A 16,086-nucleotide genomic window follows, 5' to 3' on the forward strand; every position below is an offset into this window, starting at 1 on the left:
TTGCATATGTTAGTTAGGTTTTGTCGTTTTGAGGGAAGTGCAGAGTAGTGAGAAATTCTCAAGATTATAGGGTTTAAATTGCAAAACGCAGAGAGAGTGAGAGGGCGAAACGATGTCGTACGACGATGTGGAGATCGAGGATATGGAGTGGAACGAGGAGTTGCAGGCCTACACGTACCCGTGCCCGTGCGGGGACCTGTTCCAGATCACGAAGGAAGACCTTATGCTCGGCGAAGAAATCGCTCGATGCCCTAGCTGCTCTCTCTACATCACCGTCATCTACAACCTCGAAGATTTCCTCGCCGATTCCGATCAAAATCGACGAAACAAGGGCCTCCAACCTTCCAAGCAGCAACCCCTCACCGTTGCTTGAATTTCAGGTCCGGCATTCACTATTTCTTATCCACAATCGTGTCTTGTTGAACTGAATGATATGTGATGTTTCTATATTACAATTATTGTGTGTTCCTTCCTGATGAATTTAATGTTACACTTAGTCTATTGGATTGCATATAGTAGAAGCATCAGTGAATGCTACTATCAGAGTATGTGTAATTGTGTAGAGAGACAAAAAGAGAAACATTAAGGGCCTGTTTGAATCACTTCTCTGTTTTTGGTTTTAAAAACTGTTTTCAAAATCAATTTTATACTACCGGGCAAGTTATGGAGTTCTCAATATGATTGGTAGAATGACTGATCATCTTAAATGAAAGGTAGTCCTGTGAACTTTAAAAGATAAGTGGAATAGTGGGTCTGTGGGAGGGTGCAAGTGCTAATTCTGCTGGTGTCTGTGTGTGGCTTAGGAGTTGAAGCAAAACGAGTAAGCGTGTCTCTAACTTTTCAGCTTTTTTAGGATGCCTCTTTGGTTGAATTTGAAGTTCTATAGTCACCCAAGTTTTTCCATTTTTAGTACAGCTTAGAGAACAAGTGTGTTTGTTTGTAATATAATACAATTTGATAGACTTGAGGTCTGAGTCTTTGACAGAGCCTCTTATCAAGTCATTGGTTGTGCTGATGCACTCATGGCTCGTTAGTGGTAAAGAACCTTTTGTTGAGAATTATTTATTCCAGATTCCACTATCTCTCCGATTCTAAAATTTCTTTAAAAAATGTAGTGGTGTTGTTTCCATTTCAAGAGTCAAGATCCTTCCAGCCCGCCAAAAAATCAATTCCAAGGGATCTCTTCATAGAATATGTAACTAGAAGGGTTTTAGGCTTTTAGCACATGTTTTAGGAGCCTCACAGTTAATGCTGTTGACTCCGATTCTTGTACTAAATTTTCCTTGTATGTCTCTTACTTTTTCATTTCTTGTCAGAAAGTCCCTCTCACACTACTGCAAATGAGATATCTTGTGTTTTTGTTGACTATGATTTGTGTTTATTTTTGTATTTTGGTTTTTATAAACTTGCCTTTTATTGTGTCAATGTTTGTGGAGGAGTGGCCAATTGCATATGCTTTGTACCTTTGGGCCCGGGACTCTAGGTTTCATTTTATGGGTTTTATTCTCATTGTATAGATTTCAAGGAGTTGAAGAATACTTTAATAATGTAGTTGTAATCAGATTTCTTATTGTGATTATTATTATTTGAGAGCTGATTACTCACTATTGCTTGTGATTTTATACAGAATTGTAAATAATTTATTTTATTCTCTCCTTAAATGACTGTATGCTTTGTCTTGCAGATGTCCTGACATGGAGAGCGCAATAGGTTTTGTCACGGCTTTGATTTATCATAGCATCACATATATTGTTTTGCAGATAGGAATTTTGGTTTTTTTTTTTTTTTTTTTATGGAAAAGGGTAATTAATAATATGCTAGATTATATTACAGCAAGAATACTAATCTTGTCACTCAACTCCATTGAACTTTGGTATGATATCATGTCAATTATCTAGCCTTGTGAAACATATCGTTGTAATAGTTAGACTTCATAATACCTTTTTCAGAATTATAGCAGCGACTTGTGTGATAATTTTCCTTTTTGAACAAGTCATCATGAAAAAGTAGGACCCGATCCTGTGGTTGCTAAAAGTTTGGCACTTAGATACTCAGATGCGTTCTGCACCATACAACATTTTTTGAGTTTCAAAATAGCGGAAAAAACACCTTGATTTTTTTTTTTTACATCTTATAACACATTAACCTTCAACTTAAATAATTAGCAAAATTTCCATATGCTTGTCAGTTGTGAAAAAAGATCACCAAGAATCGAGCAATCTCCAACAAAGACCTGAAAGTACTCTCAAAATAGATATATAAAGGATCATCACAACCCATTCCTCTTAAGAAAGAGTTATCATTTATAAAATTTCAACACTGTATGAGCGCAATAATAATGCAATGCTTTAGACAAGGCTTGTATGACATTTATAAATGATTTTCAAGAGGACAAAATTTAAAGTCAGTTTGTTTTGATGTCATGTTGATGTCAATCCATGTCTTTCAGTAGCATCTTCTTGTAGTTTTTGCTCATTTGAGTGGTTTCACGTGGTTATAGTGTTGGATGTGGTCCTAAAACCTAGTTCCAGACATGCTCTCAACCTTAATAAAGTAAAAATACATCGAAAGACCTAAGATATCAAGCATCCGACAAGTGAAGGAAGTCATGAAAACCTATTTTGTCTAAGAATATTTTGTTTTCATTTTTGCGTTTGTTTGCTTTGGCGTCTGTTGATGTCAATCCACATCCTTTAGAAGCATTCTATTGTGTAGATTCTATGTCATTTGAGTGGTTTTGGTGTTGGATGTGATTCCAATACGTTGTTCTAAACATACTCTTAATCTTGATTACCAAAGTCTAAATACCCAAAAAAACCAAATGTCACTCCAATAAAATTTTAAAAAATCAATGTTTCAATTTTTGTTTATTTTCAATTTGGATTTAAACATCTTAACCTATTTCACACACATACTGAGGGTTGTGACAAAAGTTTAATATATAAATTTAGGTTAGATGAGACAAAATTAGTTGAAAATTAACTTATTAAATTATAAATATTTTATAAAACTAACGGTTAAAGTAATCAAAAAGTGTAAAATATAAAAAATAATAAAACAAAGATTTATTTAAAAAGAATAATAAAAAAATTTGATAAATATATTAAGAATAAAAAATAGAAAATATAAAAAATAGAAGTTAAGATTTTAAAAAATATTAGTTCAAATAATGTTTTAAAAAATGTTAGAAATTATTTAAAAAAAAACTTATTTACCAGACCGTTAAATAAACTTTTTAACTAATAAAAAAATTTAAAAATAACTAAAATATTTTGTTGAACACAATCTTAAATGAATAATGGTACCTCAAAAGTTTTTATACTGATTCTTATAATATAAATGAAAAATATACCAGTATATTGGTTAAAATTTGGAGAAAACTACACAAAATTTTAAGGTTAAACTTTAATATTGTTTATTGTATAAAAAATGTAGTAAAAAATATGAAATTAAAAAAATTATGTAACGATTTACTTTATTTCGTTTTGGTTGCTCCTGCTTCATTTCAAATTCGCAGGCGCCGGCGCTTCCCACTTAGCCCATCATATAAATTTGGAACTGACAGACACTATCACTGCACAGCATCATCACCTTAGAATCTGTTGTCTGATGCAATCTCAGGTGCCCGCGTTTCACAAACTAACTTCCATTAGCTCTGTCACTTTCGAGTTTCCGCAATGAAATTCCTTAAAATCTTCAATTCCAAACCCTTCAAACTCCGAACTTTCAATTCCCTCTCCCATTCCCAAACACCTCCCTTCTCCATTCCCACCACACTCACCGAATCCACACTCCTCCATTCCATCGAATCTTCTCAGTGGCATTTCATCGAACAGGTTGCCCCACACCTCACTCCCTCCCTTCTCTCTTCCACTCTAACCACCCTTCGCCACAACCCCCAACTTGTCCTTCACCTCCTCTCCCATCTTCAAAACCACCCTCACTCCCTCGACCTCGCCACCTCTTCCCTCGCCATCTGCGTCCTCTATCGCCTCCCTTCTCCCAAACCCTCCATCAACCTCTTACAACGTCTCATTCTCTCTCCCACTTGCACCAACAGAACCATTTTCGATGAGTTGGCCCTTGCCCGTGACCGCGTCGATGCCAAGACTACTCTCATCTTTGACCTTCTGGTCAGGGCCTACTGTGAACTCAAGAAGCCCAATGAGGCCTTGGAGTGTTTCTACTTGATTAAGGAAAAGGGTTTTGTGCCTAACATTGAGACTTGCAATCAGATGTTGAGTCTGTTCTTGAAATTGAACAGGACTCAGATGGCTTGGGTTCTGTATGCTGAGATGTTCAGGATGAACATCAGATCGAGTCTGTACACTTTTAACATAATGATTAATGTGTTGTGTAAAGAAGGGAAGTTGAAGAAGGCAAAGGAGTTTATAGGGCACATGGAGACACTTGGAGTGAAGCCTAATGTTGTCACCTATAACACCATTATACATGGACACTGCTTGAGAGGGAAGTTCCAAAGGGCTCGTGTGATCTTTCAAACAATGAAAGATAAAGGTCTTGAGCCTGATTGCTACACATATAATTCTTTTATTTCTGGGTTGTGTAAAGAAGGAAGGGTTGAGGAGGCGTCTGGTTTAATTTGTAAAATGTTAGAAGGTGGCTTGGTTCCGAATGCAGTGACGTATAATGCACTGATTGATGGGTACTGCAACAAAGGGGATCTGGATAAGGCTTATGCCTACAGAGATGAGATGATAAGTAAAGGCATAATGGCATCTCTGGTCACCTACAATTTGTTTATTCATGCACTGTTTATGGAAGGAAGGATGGGGGATGCTGATAATATGATAAAAGAAATGCGAGAAAAAGGGATGATGCCTGATGCTGTTACTCATAACATATTGATTAATGGGTATTGCAGATGTGGGGATGCAAAGAGAGCCTTTGGGCTTCTTGATGAAATGGTGGGAAAAGGGATTCAGCCAACACTGGTCACATATACATCACTTATATATGTTCTGGGTAAAAGGAATAGAATGAAAGAGGCAGATGCATTGTTTAGTAAGATTCAACAAGAAGGTCTGTTGCCAGATATTATAGTGTTTAATGCTTTGATTGATGGTCATTGTGCTAATGGTAATATCGATCGTGCATTTCAACTCTTAAAAGAGATGGACAACATGAAGGTTCTTCCTGATGAAATCACTTATAACACCTTGATGCAAGGATACTGCAGGGATGGGAAAGTGGAAGAAGCTCGCCAACTTCTTGATGAGATGAAGAGAAGGGGGATCAAACCTGATCATATTAGTTACAATACACTCATTAGTGGTTACAGTAAAAGAGGCGATATGAAGGATGCTTTTAGAGTTCGTGATGAAATGATGACTACAGGATTTGATCCTACGATTCTCACTTACAATGCTCTTATACAAGGCTTGTGCAAAAACCAGGAAGGTGAGCATGCTGAAGAGCTCCTCAAAGAAATGGTAAGTAAAGGCATCACTCCCGATGACAGCACCTACTTATCTATAATTGAGGCGATGGAGACAGTTGATGACTTGGAGGGAAATGATGATAAATGAATTGAAATTGAATGGAGAAAGGGCTGTAATTGAAGAAAATAGTTTATTCAGGGGCTTGTGTGGAAACTTCTATCTTTGGAGTTTATGCACAAACATGCCTGCATTCCTTATTCTACAAGCTGCATCACTGAGCCAACATGTGCCTGTGTATGAAGAACAAGTTATTGGAGTTCCTGAAAAACTGTAATTTGCCTTACTTATTTCTTTTGTAGTAAGATTATTATTATTATTATTATTTCCTCAATAGTTAGTTTTGTACCATATGCTTCACAAAATATTTGTTGATGTTTCTGTTTGAGAAAAGAAAATGATAACTAATGATTGAATTTGTCTGTCTTTGGTACATAGAATTATGCAGGAAGATTGTTGTGATAGGGGCAAAATTGGGCAAAATATTTATTGTTTTCTAAAAAATAAAAAATAATTGCTTTAAATAATTTGAAGTCTTCTATTTTTAGTTTTTGTTTTCTGCTCATAATATCAGTCTTTGTACTGTAGTGTAGTTAAGTTGTTATTTTCTTTTGATTATAGACGCTTGTGGCTTTTTACAGCATTATACGACATCAATCCTAGTTATGTATATAGCCATGCTCTTCTTCTGACGTGAAATAGAGTTTTGTGTCCATGGATAAAGTTCCACTTTCAAAATATATCCTCTTTCAGCCTGTTTGTCCTTGTGTGCTTGACAGACACGAGATGACATGTTAGTTAATAGTTTTATATTGAGAAAATTGGCTTATCATTTAATCTGGTTGATTGAATAAGTAGATTTTAATGCCTGATTAAAGCATGTTTTATCTGCTTTCTTTGTCCAATACCCCCATTCATATATTAAAGCTAAAGCACTAGCTCTGACAATGGCATTTCAACTACTCAGTGAACATATTCTTCAATTTTTATTTTGGCAATTTAGCATTTTGCTTGAGTTGTCTTCTTATGGATCAATCCCTTAGTTTTCCTTGGTTTTGAGATTGATTACCATGCACACTGATTTGTCTTATTTCCCTCTTAGTCTGTAACAACCATTCGGTTTGGATTGAGGGAAGTGTGCGGTAAAATAGTTGATGTGGCGAAGAGAGATACAAAAAAAAAGTAATATTGTAAAGAAATGTTGTAGAAATAGTTGTACGAATAATATAACATCAAGTTTGTGCTACTGCATCATTTGCTGGTTTCTCAGTTCAATGGTATCTTTATTGATCAGAAGAGCAACATCTAGTGTTTTGCCTCATTGGAAGCTTTTATCAATTATTTGGAAGTTTCAACCAATTGGAGTGTCAAGTTTTGTGTCATCTACTATACTCTTTGAATTATTAAAAAAGAATGTTTTTCCACGTGCTATTCACTACTCAGGATTCAAATTCAAGTTTTAACATTTAGAAGTAATATGAATATGAATTAGAACGGATTACCAGCTCAATATTTCCCCGTACGTAGTTTCTCATGTCACTGCTTTATTCTTCATTCATTCATAAATGGCGGGGTTCTTTGCAAATGATGGCATTGCAATGATTTTAGTGATATAGACTTTGGATGGCAATTTTGTTCGTTTCTCAAACATGTGAGCACAAGAACAACGTTGCAAAGCTTTTTGTTAATTCCTAAAGTGCAACAAAAGGCAAAGAATATCAGGAGATTGCACAGGTGTTAGCTTAGGACTTTATAATTAGAAAGTCCGTGGCTTGTTTTTAAAAATTGTTATAGTTGTTGCAATAACTGTAGTTATGGTAGTTAAGAAGAGGGGAGTTAGATGCTCGATAATAGAAACGATTAATGTGTGTAAATATGACTAAATCCTATTTTACAGGTAAAAAAATAGAGTAGTCAATTGTAGAGTTCTCACCCCTAAACTAGAAGGGTAATGTCTTCATGTATTATGTATCATTTTGTTTTTCAGCTCTACTTTCTGGGGTCACGTGGATTGTTACTCAATGCTCCATCAATTGAATCTCAATGAATCAATGAATTCTCTGATGTCATAAACTGTAGTTGATTCTTGCAAGGTAGTTTCCATTGATTCATTGGCAGAAAATTATCTTATAAAATGGCAAGAATCAACTGCAAGAATCAAAGAAAACTACCTACTGCTATTCTAAAGACAATTTTAGGCATTCATAACCTTCTTTTTTTTAACTTGTATTATAAAACTTACATCTAATTTGCAGTCCTGGAGATCAAAACCCAAAATTCTGTGTACAATCAGCCAAGCGATCTACCTTGCATTTTTTTTAAAAAGTTTCTATTGCATTTATATGTGTATATTTAATATTATTTTCACATTCATGTTCATTGCGCATTTATAGCATAGTTGCGGTGACTTAAATTCGTAACTACTAATTAAGTTAGAATAATTACGTGTCAATTAATTCATGCTGGTGGTTGTATTTTAAATAGTTATTTTTTTTTTAAATTCTCCTAAGTTATAAATTTTATAGAAAAAATAATCCAAATATGATTTTCAGTTTATATGAAAAGTTCGATGTTTCCTAATTCACTAAAAAAAATGTTATCAATTTTTCAATATACTCTTTCAAGTTACTATTTTTTATTATTAGATGAAAACGATGTAGAAGAAGACTTGCATAATTTAATGAATCTCATATAAATTTTACCAAATAACGAGAATATATTAAAGAAAGCATATCATTAGCAATCACCATTCATCAGTTTCGGGCAATGATGCTGAACTTTTTAGCATTCTTTATTTGCTAATGCACATAAGTTTCTCATAATAGGTTGCCATTGCAAGGTAACGTCTAAAGCTAAACTTTCCAAGGATTATCATGTGTGTGTCTATAATATATATAGATGAAGGTGGCAGTACATGAATGTTAGCGGAAGTCCTCCATTGGCCAAGCTAGTTTTTCTCTTTGTCTCGTCATGAAATCGTGTTCTAACTTCTAACATCTTATTTTATAAATGTAACTTTTGCCGAGTCAAAAACCAAAACTTGAAAACTACAATTAGAAATGAAAGGAGGATGGTCGATGACTGGCAACTGCTTTGCCAAGATGTATCTCTCAATTGCATTCTACTTTGTGTTTTCTTTCTTTTTCCAATCAACATTCAAAATATTCACCACGTAATTTATAAAATTTATGTTTTTATACCAATTATATATACCATACGTTCATTACACGTATAATTCAGTGCTCTATATCTTTTCTTTTCTAAACTGGTATAGTTTTCAGTATGAAATATCATTTTATATCTATCTCTAAATTGAGAACTTAACTTTTTCGGAGTGGTCCATATACCTTGATTATTAATACAAATCAATTATGTTACCAACACGTACATCAATATGGTGGTAAAATAAAATACCCATAATCTTATCTCTTTCGCTGTCATATACTTTTTTTGTTTTTTTTTGCATGAATTTGCTTTAATGGAGAATCAACTTCTTTTAATGAGTGGGAACATATTGCTTGCCACATGAATTTATTGGAGAGATTTCACTCTCTACTCTCTGAAGGGACACATTTTGCTTGTATGGCTCAAAGCAAATTAAAGGCAAAATCACTATCAGCAGGGCTAGTTTTCAGTTTCACAACAAAAGACACAAGTTTGTATTTGATGTTGATTGCTGTTACATTTGGCTTTTTTGGTAGTGGAGTTGTATCTCATCCTCCAAACTCTAACGCGGATTTCCAATTAGAATGCAAACAGTTTTGAAGAAAACAACACATCCCTCAACTTTTACTTTAATCTCTGGTGAAGTGCTGTCCCCATTTTCATCTTCTTTCATGATGTTGCTCATATTAGGTCTTCTTTTTCCGTTTGTGGAAACACATGCACCATGCACTTAGTCAAATGCTTGGACTAATCATATATCACGTAAAGCACTTTATTTTGTGTATGGATCATATTTGCTATGGCTTCAATGCTTCATATATTTAAATGAAGGAATTGAGTTAAAAAGTGGTTGTCTTCTGAAGAGAAAAAAAAAATTATCATTCATGGGCTCATTTGTAGGACATGCAGTGCAAGGATCAGCACTAGCCCTTCTTGGATTATGGCACACCATCCACACCATCAGATCTTACCTTGTGAAGGGCCCTGCCAACTTCACTGTTAGATTCTGGTACCAGTTTAACACCCCTCAGTCTAGACTTAAACACTTGGAACTTGTTTCCATTTTATCCTTTTCCGTCCTTGCAATTTTCATGCAAATTCTAGACTTCCCTCATTTCCACTATGCCTTTAAGCTTGACAACTTTGAGCATGCAACTATGTTCATACACCTTGCTTTGTTTGCTGGTTTCTCCCTCTCCACTGAGTTGACTGATTCACTTGACCTCTTCTCCGGCTTTGTTGGGATACTTGCTTCCTCGGTGTTTAGTCAAGAACTATTCCTTCTCCATTTTCACTCCACAGACCATGTTGGACTTGAAGGCCATTACCACTGGCTGCTGCAGCTCATAGTGCTTGTCTCACTAGTAGCAGCTTTGGCCGCAACAATTTTCCCTAACAATTTCAACGCGGCTCTTGTGCTTTCTATTTCAGTCATCTTCCAAGGATGTTGGTTTATAAACATGGGTTTTATGCTATGGATTCCAGCTTTTGTCCCTGAAGGGTGTGTAATGAATTTGGCCAAGGCAAGTGGCCATGAAATTATTGGAGCAGTTACTTGTGGCTCCAAAGAGGCTGATTTCAGGGCCAGAGGATTGGCCAATTTACAATTCAGCTGGATCCTTTCTTCAATTCTGATATTTGCAGGAATCATTTGCTTGAAACTTGCTAGGAAATGTACCATTACAACAAACCGGTTGGAATATGAGAGAATTCAAACTAAAGGTGCAGCAGACTCAGCTTTGGCCAATGAAGGTTTCAAGCAGGCCAGATAATCTACCACCGCAGTTTGCTAAACAGGCCTGGTGCTTGCATTTTTAAGGTTTCAAGTGTATATAAGAGACCTGAGTTATGCAATGAAATAAGCTACAGTTTATTTTATTATAGACCAAGTTTAAATAGATGTCCAACAATCTGTTGGGTTATATCCTGTCAGGGAATCCTTAGCAAGCTACATAATGTTGGTAGAGTTCAAAACTATCAAGTGTCTTTTAAGTTACTGGCCTTTCTATGGTACACTCTTTCACTAAATTAAAGAAGCATAATATCTCCAGATCTTGATTGCTTCACGAATTCCCTTAAATTTCAAACAACAGACTGCTGGTATTGGACTTCTAAATTATAAGGATGTTTGTGCGTATCAATTGAGAGTTTAGCTTTGTTGGTTGCATTGATAACCATAAAAAAAAACCCTAGAGTTTTTTTTTTTTTAATCTCTTTTTGCAAAATTTCTGATTTTCATTTGTCTTTTGCTGTTATAACAAAGCAAAAGCAAAAGCAAACTGAGAAAATATAAAAAGGCAAGAAAATAGAAGACTGGAATTTTATAATTGCAAGCACACTGATTACAAAAATATTATAGCTCTTTATACATGGCCTAAGCATAACTAACAATTAAAAAAGAAACACCACAAATCAGTGTTTTTATTAAAAGACTTGAAGAAAGATACAATTTTGTTTTCTATTAAGACAATAAATACATTAATCAAATGAAGTTTATGAGATTCTCACTCAGCCTCTCCCAGAGAAGCTTCAGCTCAAAGAAGAACAAATCCTATGGCAATCCAAATAAGAACAATCCCATTCACGATGGATGCAATCTGGAAAATCTCAGTTGCAGCATTACATGTTGTTGCCATTATTTTATAAAATGAGGAGAAAATATATAAAATATAGTAAAGAATTATTATACACACTTAATCGATCTTAAATTGGTTCCAACATTTAGCAAAGGAAACAATTTTAACAACATTGGTTAACAAATCTCAAATGTGCATAAAATTGATGTTCATACTTGTCCAACTAGTAGCAAAGTAAACAAGTAGAATTGAAGTCCACAAACAAGATTCCAAATTCCAATTCAATAAATAGAAGTTGTCCAAAGCAGAACAAGACAAATGGATAAGCAGTGAAATAATGTAAGCTAAATGATGGTGCAACACTGCAACCAACTACAGACAAATATAGTTACCATTCCATGAGAAAATGGAAGAAACCATTATTACATAAGAGAATGAAATGTAATAATTCCAAAAAATATTTACAGCATGTAATTAATTAAAAATAAGCAACATGCACCCGTAGTGTTCATCTCCGCCTAGCAACATGCACCCGTAGTGTTTTTACTACTTGGTCTTCCCCTGATATAACTTCACAGAAGCATGTATCATTTCTTTCAATTTTATTCCTTCTACAAAAGCTTGCCCAACCCTTGATATATATTCTATGATCTTGCCACCTACACACTCTTCCTGTCACTTCCTGATACTTTATGCGGATGGGTGTCAAATTATGATGATAGTCTCCCAATTCATTCATTGGAATATCCTGTTGTAGCAAAGAAAGTACACAAATGAAATATAGTTGTCAAAAATGGTAAGTAACTATTAGAATTATACCTTGCGCTGGCAGGGTTGACAACATATAAGGGTGATCTTTTCAGGAAGAGTAAGGGAAAATTCTTGAATGGCATTTCCTGGAATATGCTGCAACAGGGAGGAATCAAATCATTAGATAAGTGAAGAAGGAACATGCAGAGAGATTAAAAGGGCTTACAAACCAAACCAAAGGGAAGCAAGATTTGAAACAAATGGACTAATTCATCTAACAGTGCTTTCGTGTCTGAAAAGCTAATATCTAGATACAAGTTAAAAGGACAGAAGAAATATAAGAATTCTAACCAATTCGTTGGGTCTAGTTCTGTAGAGCTTTGCTTTAAAAAAATGATTCTCCGGATGAATACACATTTGTGGATCAAATACATATTCTGGAAGAGGATCTTCAGCATTGGGGTTGGAACTTGATGCAGTCTCCCCTAAACAAGGACAAGCAGTAGGTGAAGAGAAATGGGAAAAAACTAGTTTTCAAGATGAAGATAAAACTTACTTTTGCAAGCTCTTCTATGATGACTTTGAAGATTGAATCCAGCACTGAATTCTTCTCCACTCTCTTCATCATCATCATCGGAAGAGCTGTCTGGCTCCTCAACTAGTTGTGTTGCTGCTTGCTCCTCCTCCATCTTTACCAAAGGCTTTTGACACTGTGTTGATAATTGAAGGATTAGTACCACGAACTCATTTCTCCGTTCAAGCTTGAAGACAAGAAAGTCTGCTTGGCCTAAGCAGTTTTCTTGATGGAAAGCCCTCCACCCATCATCAAAATATAATTTCTCTCCAACATATCGTGTTTTGACATGCCACACTCTCCCACTAGCATTTCTCAGGATCACATCCTCAGGGATCCTTCCTTGTAACTGTGGCAACCTCACAAAAGCATTTGGTATAAGCTGCAATTCAGATAATAGAAAAACCTCCTCTTATTATCATTTATCATACACTCAGCACAAGATCAATACCTTGGTAATCAACCACTACCATTACTTTTCTATGCCACACTTCTAAATCATTATAGAGATAGCTAAATTGTCATATCTCATTACTTTCAGTAATTATTTGTCCATACAATTTATATTCAAAGTAGTAATATGAGGATGTCAATATTATCGTTGCAGAAAATATAATCAAGAAAATAATACCATTCTCTCAGAGTGCCTCTCTGGGAGGAAGACTTTGAAGAAATCAGGGTATCTCTGGGCACCAGTACTCATCTATCCAAATCTCAGGAAGACTTTATGTATCCATTTTATCTTCACTGTTTCTTTAGTTTTTATCCATATAATTGAAAGAATGTTAATCTAATAAAAAAAATTAAAAACATATTGTCAGGGATAAATATTGAAGCAGTTTAATTTTTTATTCATTTTAAATTAACCAAAAAAAAAAAAAAAGAGCCACCAAAATCATTAGATTCTTATGTCAATCAATGACAAAGAGAAAGAAGTAAACAGAGATAATATATAAGGTAGCCAGTGTTTATTCTGCTTTTGGCACAACAATTGTTTATTTTTATTTTTTAAAATATATTATTGGTACGAAATATTTATTAACTTTGTAGATGACTAATCTGCTGTCTGATCCTTCTTAGTGAGGTTCTCTCTTCTCAATCACATTTTTTCTGTCCATAAAACTCGAACATGAAATCTTGTTTAAGAGGATTGAGTTCAATACCACTCGGCTAACAACTTGTTGATCTTTTTTATTGTTTTTTTTTTAATGAAATGTTTTGCCTTTTCTAAAAAAATCAAACTAAGGTTCTGACAAGGTAAAATAAAACACAAGAAGCATGAGAGACACGAGAAACCAGTCAAAATCAACTACCATGTCCACAATAATAATTTTGCTCCGTACACGACCTATTTGAAACCCTCAAAGTGTAAACAACATTTTCTCTTTGTAATATTCAACCACAAACCAGTGTTGAGATCAAGTTTTTCCCAACCACTAGCTAGCTATTTCAATCGTCAGGTATAAAGAAAATGGCTTCACTCGAGGCCTTGGTGGACAAATACAAGTTCTCTTAAATGGAAAAAAAAAAAAAAAAGGTTTCAGAACCACCAGTTTTTTCAAATCTCATTAATTAACTAGTGCTTTTAAACAAAAGGATTTCACTGTTTCAGAAGCAACAGAAGGTTGAAATAAAGCTTTGTGATCCTTACCAGCAAATCAAGTGATATATACCATGCATGAACCCTACACACACACATATATATATATATATGAGAGAAAAATATCATACCAGTACTGTATGGCGCTGCCACCTCAACTAACAGGAACCGTGAAAAGTGCTGTGGCTTTGGTGTGTTAATGGCTTCTCAACTTAAGATCAGTTTGAAAAGTGTTGGTGATGGCTTCTATGATTTAGCTGTTCATAACAAACACAAATGGATGGTCAATTTCTTTTGTTTCCCAAAAATCTTCTCTCGTGATGGTTGTGATTCTTTTCTTTGCTCTTTCTTTTTCCGGAAACTGATTGTGAAAGCATGCTGCATGCATGGTGCATGTGCAGTACACTAATAGTTTCAACTCAATGCTTATGATGCTAATTAATTAATCTGTCTATTTTTATTCCTGTGGTCCCTCACTATCTATTAATGATTTCTAATAAAAATATGCTATTTTTGAAAGTCTAACCACCACAAGCATCTTTCAGTTGCTATCTCATTTCTACTTTTATAAATCAAGTATGACTATATATGGACAAGGTTCCCTAATAAGTAAAGTGGGTCCAATGAAATAATTATAATTATTTCACCTTGGTAATTTCTAACTCTGATATTTATTTTCTGTAAAAAAACTGATTTTTATTTCCCAAATTGTTAAAGTAAAACTTCAATTTTAATTAACATTGTCTAAAATATATACTTAAAATTTCCTACAGGCTTCCCTTCGTAATCCGTCGCATGCAAAGAAAGATGTTTTTTTTTAATGCAAAGAAAGATGTTAACAAGAATAAGGATTAACGATAGTATTTAGTAATGTATTTAGCTCAAACAAACCCAAAGTAAAGCATAACTGAGAGAAAAAGGTTATTTATTGATGGTATAATTTTTTTTACACAATATTACAACTTATTATTATATATGATAAGTTTATTAATTTTTAAAATAATTATTTTAAAAAATTCAAACAATAATTTATAATTAGATAATAATATAAAATTATTTTATATTATTAATACATAAAAATTAAACTCTTATAAATTATATATTTCAAGATTCTCTACAACCGACTCTAGAAAAATTGGAGGTTGCATGTTATATCAGTTATTAATGCCACGACGAGAGAAAAAGTAAATGTGAATTAATCATCTCAAAAAGTTATTCTTCAAGTGCTTTTATTTTGTTTTCTTGGTCTATTTTTATTTAGAGAACAAGTCATAATCGAAATACGGAAGAACATCTTTTTCCACTCACACAGAGAAACTACTTATAATGCATAACCTTCTATACAAAGGAAGGGTTTCACTTTCACCATCAGAGAACTTGATGGGTACGTTTACCTTCCCCTGGTTCCCCTGTTTGTGACATTAATTTATTTATTTTCATTTTATAAACGTATGCTTTATTTGCTATCCAAAATGCAATGCAAGTGAACATGTTTTAAGACACTAACAATTATATGATTGGATTGAAATTATAAATGTTATGCACATATTTCAATATAAATCCAATTGATAAAAATAAAATAAAAACAAAAGAAGGATCCAGATTCATTAACAGAATTAATTTAACATCAAAAGTATTTTTTTTCACCTGAAAACTAAACATACACCCATTGACAAGTTGGGTCAAAGCACGGGTCCCTTGAAAGCACAGAATCTAGTAGGCTGAATTGCTACTTAATGGAATATCATCTGTTAAAATATCAAAACGTATTAACAAGGTCATTAAAATGTTGAATTTGCTTTACTTGTTTTCATTATCAACATTAGAGAGATTATGAGCAATTCCAGCTGATTTTTAAATATCTTCAAATATATTTGTTCAACTATCTTGAGTTAAATATAGACCCAAATGAATAATATAAAAATTACTTTCCATAAATCTTTTCATTCAAACAAAACCTTG

The 16,086-nt window shown here is 34.0% G+C and overlaps 4 protein-coding genes across 6 annotated transcripts; 3 read left to right on the top strand and 1 right to left on the bottom strand.

Annotated features, from left to right (window-relative positions):
- LOC114379972 (diphthamide biosynthesis protein 3-like) lies at positions 1 to 1,975 on the top strand. The gene is made up of 2 exons (XM_028338831.1): positions 1 to 380; positions 1,685 to 1,975. The coding sequence occupies exon 1, from the start codon at positions 113 to 115 to the stop codon at positions 371 to 373; it is 261 nt and encodes an 86-aa protein (XP_028194632.1). The 5' UTR covers positions 1 to 112; the 3' UTR covers positions 374 to 380; positions 1,685 to 1,975.
- A 1,534-nt stretch (positions 1,976 to 3,509) lies between these two features.
- On the top strand, positions 3,510 to 5,881 carry LOC114379964 (pentatricopeptide repeat-containing protein At2g15630, mitochondrial). Its single transcript, XM_028338823.1, has one exon. The coding sequence runs from the start codon at positions 3,678 to 3,680 to the stop codon at positions 5,547 to 5,549; it is 1,872 nt and encodes a 623-aa protein (XP_028194624.1). The 5' UTR covers positions 3,510 to 3,677; the 3' UTR covers positions 5,550 to 5,881.
- A 3,533-nt stretch (positions 5,882 to 9,414) lies between these two features.
- LOC114379968 (transmembrane protein 45B-like) lies at positions 9,415 to 10,676 on the top strand. The gene has a single exon (XM_028338829.1). The coding sequence runs from the start codon at positions 9,509 to 9,511 to the stop codon at positions 10,394 to 10,396; it is 888 nt and encodes a 295-aa protein (XP_028194630.1). The 5' UTR covers positions 9,415 to 9,508; the 3' UTR covers positions 10,397 to 10,676.
- A 772-nt stretch (positions 10,677 to 11,448) lies between these two features.
- On the bottom strand, positions 11,449 to 14,505 carry LOC114379967 (B3 domain-containing protein REM20-like). Of its 3 annotated transcripts, none has more exons than XM_028338828.1 (6): positions 14,256 to 14,505; positions 13,156 to 13,314; positions 12,507 to 12,873; positions 12,302 to 12,435; positions 12,020 to 12,106; positions 11,449 to 11,948 (listed from the first exon to the last, which is right to left on the bottom strand). In XM_028338828.1, exons 2-6 carry the CDS (start codon positions 13,225 to 13,227, stop codon positions 11,709 to 11,711), a joined length of 900 nt encoding a protein of 299 aa, XP_028194629.1. In that variant the 5' UTR covers positions 13,228 to 13,314; positions 14,256 to 14,505; the 3' UTR covers positions 11,449 to 11,708. The 3 variants fall into 3 exon arrangements, with proteins under 3 accessions (XP_028194629.1, XP_028194627.1, XP_028194628.1); XM_028338826.1 differs by having other exon boundaries at positions 12,507 to 12,906; positions 14,256 to 14,504; XM_028338827.1 differs by lacking the exon at positions 14,256 to 14,505 and adding an exon at positions 14,176 to 14,200 and having other exon boundaries at positions 12,507 to 12,906.
- Between the last annotated feature and the right edge of the window lie 1,581 nt (positions 14,506 to 16,086).

Source organism: Glycine soja, chromosome 12, assembly GCF_004193775.1.
Source record: "Glycine soja cultivar W05 chromosome 12, ASM419377v2, whole genome shotgun sequence".
Lineage (NCBI taxonomy): Eukaryota > Viridiplantae > Streptophyta > Magnoliopsida > Fabales > Fabaceae > Glycine > Glycine soja.